Genomic DNA, 6283 nt, shown 5'->3' on the forward strand with positions numbered 1-6283 from the left:
ACTAGTTAGCACTGGCCTTGACTGTATAATGAAGTGTTATAGATACACATATTTACTGATGATAATGTATACTAATACATAATGAAGCTAGTTAAACCAGGTTTTAAGTTAAGACTTTGTGTTGGGCAGCTTGGTAAATATGAAATCATTAAGCAAGAGGTTAATGTATCCCTTTTAACATGAAATAGGGAATGATTGTGTCTTTGTTTATTTGTGCGCCTTAATGTCGTTATAATAAAGTGGATCTAAAGGGTTTCATTCTTGTGTGCAATAATACTATGTTATATTTATGTATATTGTAATATGCACAAAATAATTTGATGTGTTAGTCTAAAGTGAGCATTTTTCATTTTCTTTTTAAGTACTTAGGGATAGTTGTTTGCTTGAAGGACAATTGACTTGTTTGTGAAAAGATGTTTGTGTTTTGCCATCTTTTCTGATGATGCCTTATTACTGAGTAATGCAACTAAAATATCCATCCCACATTTGTGTTTTTATATATAAAAAAAAAAACAATACCAGTCACAGGCAGCGTTCCAAGGATCTGGAGAACTGGTGGCATTATTGTGGGACAACAGTAGGAACTGGGCGGGAGCCTAACATGGGGCTTAGTGCTGGCTCAGATGGGCACCGCTGTGTGCTGCCTGCAGGAAGGACGGAACTCATTCAGGCACCCCTGTCAGGGCTTTTGAATAAAGCTGGAAAAAAATTGGGGCTGTTCCACTGCCTATTGTGTGATGCAAAATAATGTAATCTTCTCTGTGTGCTGGATTCAACAGGAATGATTGGTACGAATTTAAAAAGTTTCAGTCTGGAGTTGCACTCTGAAACAATAGAAAAGGCTTGCTTGGTTTTGTGTTGGCAAAGACTGTGTGACGTTTTGCACTCTCATGAACTGCTACATTTACTGCTATTAGATTCAATGTCTGGACCTCCCTTATGCTGTTGCTATAGTAACAGTAATATTACAATATATTCAATTTTGTTGTTCAATGGGAAAGTTGTTGATTTTGAAGTGACATAGACACATATGTAGAAGTACAAAGAATTGGATCAATGTCAAAACCAACCTGTGCAAAAAATGAGAGGAAATTACTTAGATCTTGTGATCATGTAGTTTTTAGGGGTTAACTGTGGATGTGATTGATCAACACTTGCAGATTTCCACTTTTTCCCATTACAAGAAACACAACCCATATCATGTCACTTGATACTGCTTTATTAGAGCACCAGAGCAGGCTTATATGGCGCTATAGCTAACGAAAAAGGGCATTTGGTGTAAAGCAAGCAATGCAGACTAATGCACTTCTGTTTACTCAGTGTGTTCTTGCTCAATGTTAGCAGCCTCCAGCTCCTGGCTTTGGACGTCAATCGGTGGACCTGAGCCCAGCTCCTGCTCTTCAGGCAGACTGAGCTCCTCAGCTCCCTTTGCTTTCACCTGGATCTCTCCATCCACGACTGGCTCTTTGTGTTCCAGCAGGTTGGATGTACTGAGGCCTTCTTGGCTTTCTGGGACTTTGCATTGCTCTGAAGACTTTTGGACACTCTCTAAGCTTTTATCTTCCACAGGCAGCAAAGAATGGGACTGTCCAGCTGGCTTTTCACTGGTTTCCTCATCTCCCTGCTCAGGCCCAGCTGTGGTGTTGCTAGGCTGGACCTGATCACTGCAGGCCTCTAATAGAGACTCTTCCCCCTGATCTTCTTGTTTTGTTTCTGGTTCTCCAATACCCTCAGTCTCCACCTAGATTTGCAGACAAATATCAAAATAAACAAATGAATACATAGCACTTTACCTTATCTAAATATAAAAGCTTATTAAAATAACTTCTGTATTAGGATACAGTCTAAAATTGTGAAATGTTTTCTATGTGCTTCTGTTTATACATAAACATAAAAACAGGTCTCCGTTTTGGTCAAGTTTCTATGGAATTGTGGAAATCAGCCAATATTTACACGTGGGATCCAATTAACAATAAACAAAATGAAACTTTGTCCCAGTAAGTAATGATCAATGTGTTAAATGTGGGGTTTGTACAGGATTTGGTTATGTGGGCTAATCTTTGTCTTTTTATTTAGTTAAACTGTAATGGAATCCATATGAGATGCGTTTGGTCTCACAGGTTTCCTCCACCTTTTTAGTAATCAAGCTTTGGGTCCTCCGTATGTTTGTTAGTGCAGGTACAGTATTACAATGTCAGCCATATTTATTGGCATCCCAGCAAAGGCCTTAAAAATAATTTTTTTTCATTTTATCCTGAAATTTAAATATTTCTTTTAAATATGTCAGGAAGACCTAATTAAGAGTTCATAGAAACCATAATCAATTTAAAAAAGCAAAGCATCTAAAAGCATCATTTTTTTTTTTATCTCAGACGGATCGATAGGGGTACCAAAGATTTCATAAAAACAGTTATTTCATAAAGTGGTATTTTCTTCACCACTTAATAGATTTAATCAGATTAAGTGGACCCTTTCTATGTTTTCATTGTTGGATAATTACTGCAATGAATTTCCAGTATCTTAAGGCTTTTACACATCTTTACAAGAGACACCAACAAATTTGTCTGCATCTGTAATTTCTCTTTATTGATACCAGCAAGGTTGGCTATCTTGCACCCAGCTGATTCCCGTGTATACATATGGGTTTCTCTTTATGCATACAGACTTAGCCCAAATGTAAGGACATTTGTGTTTAATAGATTCGTTTCTTTTGTTGTAAAATCCTCTGAGCCAATGCCAGACAGCTTTTGATAGAGGTAGTGTGATGGTGTTGTGCAGCATTGACATAGAGGATTTTCACAAGTTTTTAAGGGAACAGCCCACATTGTACACTATAGTACCTTGTAGGCCTTGTCATAAATTAATTTCACAGATAAAATTGTATTATTGCTATTTCCTTTCCTAGTTTTAGCCCAAGCTAATCCAAGCAAACCGATGCTTATCCTAAAATGCATTTAGCAGGCAGCGGTATTTATCTTCTCTTCAGACTCAAACAATAAATCAAACAGAGATGAATACCATACTTTACTATCTATTAAATTAAAGTGTATCACATTTGATAACCTTTATTGGAATAATGATGGCAGCCGTAGCAGAGGTTTCAGGAAGTGGAGCTTCTACAGTCAGGAGACCATCCACAGAGAGCGAGGACATAAGTGTGGTAACATCCACCTCAGCTGGAAGCCTTCAAATCAAAAACTCTCGATAAGATCACCACAACAGACATTGGTATTACTTTTTTTTCCTTGAGCCTTTCAGAAATTAAATATTAAAAAAATCAGGAGGATCAATACCAGTCATAGCTTGATCCGAGATATCTGCTGGTTAATATCCGTAGTTTCTTTGCCTACCTGTATTTCCTTGTAAAACATCTGGAAATAAATCCATGCTCGTCAGGCCTCTCCTCATGTTTCCCTGGGGAAAGATTAGCATTTATAGGGAGTAACTAGAGGACACAGAAGAATCAACCGACACTGAGTAACCACTCAGCACAGAAATTAATTTCTATCACAGAGGTGTGATTTTAATTTTCCCAAGCACGATATTCAGGCAACTTTCTAAATTTGTAACGTTGAGCTTTTTCTTCACCAGGGTTTTAGCTTTACAGCGTTTATTTTTCCAAACTGTGGGGAAGTATTTTTAGAAGACTCTTCTCCTTCCTCAGATGATAATATGAGATAAGATCATTAATACTTTATCCTGATTAAAAATCTGTCTTGTGTGTAAAACTAATTAACACTTGTGATAAACGTACGGGAAGGTTTAATTAACAGAGCAGTACCTCCAACTTCAAGAAATCCATTCCTGACACTGATGAAAATCTCAGAAGGGGAAAAGTGAGAAACATCCATGTTGACCCTCCACTTGCTAATCTTCTGACTGGAATGAGGCATCAACTCAGAGATATAGGGCACAAACAGAGGAGCTGGTATGCACCCTGGCCAGGACCAGGCTGCCAAACCCCTCTTGATCCAACGAGAATCCCCAGTCTCCAGAAAAGGCGGCAGGCCAACATCTTGACTGAAAACCCATTTTCTCAGTGGGTACCGAGGGGCTTCCCTGTCATAGTCCCCAGAGGACATTTCTTTAATAGCCTGTTTACTCATTTATCCAAAAATGGAAATGCACTTAACAAAGCAGCTTTTACTAAGTGATAGCCAGAAGGCAAATTATGGACTTCCAAATCAACAAGTGAATAATAAAGGAAATGTCCAAAAGCTAAGTGAGCCGACAGAGAAATCTACATAGGGTTTTTATATGGAGCTCCTGAGCAGGGTGTGTAGGCATGGGGTGATGGGCGTGGAGAGTAAACTGTTTTCTCATGCTGACCAGGATAGGATAATTGTTTTTATTTATAACTTTTAAAGAGATGATGGCAAATAGCAGGAAGTGTACTGTGGCTGGTGTGTGTTTGAACTGCTGCATCTGCTTCCCGAAGATCATACTTGTCACATCCCAGCAAACTCTGTTCTGTGAGTGATGACTGTGCTCCTCAGCATGGTCACGAGCCAGTCACACAGCCTCTCCACCTGCCCACACCAACCCTGTGTTTCACCCCTCAAAGGACACAGGGGCAGCAGTTTGTCTGAAGCATAAAATACCTCTGCCAGAGGCTGAAATGCACAGAAAAGGCTAGATTTCTGTTGGCCACAGTGTCAGTAGTGCATGTGTATTGAGTGCACAAAGCTGCCTTCCACCCCATTTTTCTCTTTCTGTGCCGTTTGAACAGGATTATTATAGTTCCCTCTTTTATCAAGTGTGACAGACTTGTCAGTGATTCATTTTTGGGGCTGTGTGGCTTAATATCTTGGCATAATGTCTATTGGAGCACAAACAGATAGAACAGATGTTTGTGACACTTTGTGCAATGCCTGACCCGAACACTGTGTCTGTTGGATGCGTTCTGAAGGGCTAAATCGGGAATTGTTGGAGTTTTTCTCAGCTTTAACCTTTATTTAGGATTTTAATAATTAATTTGAGGAGAAGTCAAATAAATAACCAATAGCACAGTACAACAGGCAGTGTTGATATTTTAGATTTAAAAGCCTTGCTTTGAATTATCTACACATATTTCTTGTCACTGTGGCCAAACAGCTCAGTCTTTGTCTCATCTGATGGCGAAACCTTTCTCCGAAAAGGGTTTGGCTTGTCCATGAGGGTAGCTGCAAATTTTAGTCAATCTTATTGGTGTCGATTTTGGAGTACAGACTTCTTTCTTGGTCAGCATCCTTAGGGACGAAGACGTCTGGCTTCACTATGGATAGTGACACTGGGGTTTCAGGAATGTTATTTTTATGATGATGATTTCAGCCTTGGTGGTTATTTGATTGCCCCTAAACATCCTAAACAGTTTCCTGTCTTCTATGAACGACAGTTTGGGTCAGATGGAGGACATTTTGAGTCCAGACCTGAATACAATGGAAAACCCCTTTGGGTAGCTAAAGATTAGGATGATGGCAAGGAAGCCTTCCAAACTCAAATACAAGAAGCCAGTGCAATACCAGCATAACCATGCAAAAAGCTCGTCAACAATTATATGAAACCTACTGTTTTGTTTTATTTGAAATACCTTTACATTGTTTTATTATTGTTTGAGAGGTGATGGTCTTGTTTCAGAAAAACACTTCTCATTTGAATAAAAGTAATTTAAAATATAAATCTCTAAAGGGTAAAAATGATTTTTGGCTTAACTGTCCTCAAAATTATTGGTAAAATCATGCCAATGATGAGCAATGCAAGATGAATGTGCAAATTTCTCACCGGCAGTATATTAACTTTTTTACATTGGTGTAATTCAGACAAATAAAAGACCCTGAATAGTTTTGCATATGTTCACCATGTTTCTTAAGGTCACTGAATCAAAAACTTCTTTTAAAGTGCTGACCCTGGTTCTGCTATGAAACAAAGACTTTCTGACATCCAGAGCAGCTCAGTTATATTTCAAAAATTCAGCATGAAAAGATAATGTTGAGAAAGCCGCTGATTGTCCCTTCAACTGAATCAGATAGTTAATGTACCAATTTGTATTCCAAATTCCGATTTTCACCCTTATCTTCTCTCCTCTTATCTCTGCTGTTCTCCATGCTTGGTAAAGTTTATTTTTAGATAAATGTAGAAAATGTTTGGGCCCACAGCTGTGTGAAGTACAAAAAAAACTGTTTTTATACTCACAGTCGGTGCAAATGAAGGTTACAGACAGAAATTCACGACTGATTGCTTCCTTTTTTCCATCTTGCTCTTGAGGTTAATTAGTGGCAAGAGTTCGGGTCGATCCAGCCTAGTA

General features: G+C 38.6%; 1 protein-coding gene across 1 annotated transcript; it reads right to left on the reverse strand.

Annotated features, from left to right (window-relative positions):
* Positions 1-1203: 1203 nt before the first annotated feature.
* On the reverse strand, positions 1204-4235 carry si:dkey-1k23.3 (heat shock protein beta-1). Its single transcript, XM_047382124.1, has 4 exons — positions 3782-4235; positions 3351-3414; positions 3064-3184; positions 1204-1741 (listed from the first exon to the last, which is right to left on the reverse strand). The coding sequence occupies exons 1-4, from the start codon at positions 4104-4106 to the stop codon at positions 1313-1315; spliced, it is 939 nt and encodes a 312-aa protein (XP_047238080.1). The 5' UTR covers positions 4107-4235; the 3' UTR covers positions 1204-1312.
* Between the last annotated feature and the right edge of the window lie 2048 nt (positions 4236-6283).

This window comes from Girardinichthys multiradiatus, chromosome 12 (assembly GCF_021462225.1).
Source record: "Girardinichthys multiradiatus isolate DD_20200921_A chromosome 12, DD_fGirMul_XY1, whole genome shotgun sequence".
NCBI classification, from domain to species: Eukaryota; Metazoa; Chordata; class Actinopteri; order Cyprinodontiformes; family Goodeidae; genus Girardinichthys; species Girardinichthys multiradiatus.

Bases quoted from the DNA above. Each gene is read 5' to 3' on its own strand.
- si:dkey-1k23.3 (XM_047382124.1), bottom strand. From the start codon at position 4,106: ATGAGTAAACAGGCTATTAAAGAAATGTCCTCTGGGGACTATGACAGG. The intron at 3,185-3,350 runs GTAGGCAAAGAA...TTTGATTTGAAG, and splicing joins TGTTTTACAAGGAAATACAG to GCTTCCAGCTGAGGTGGATG. The intron at 1,742-3,063 runs GTTATCAAATGT...CTGCAAATCTAG, and splicing joins CCATCATTATTCCAATAAAG to GTGGAGACTGAGGGTATTGG.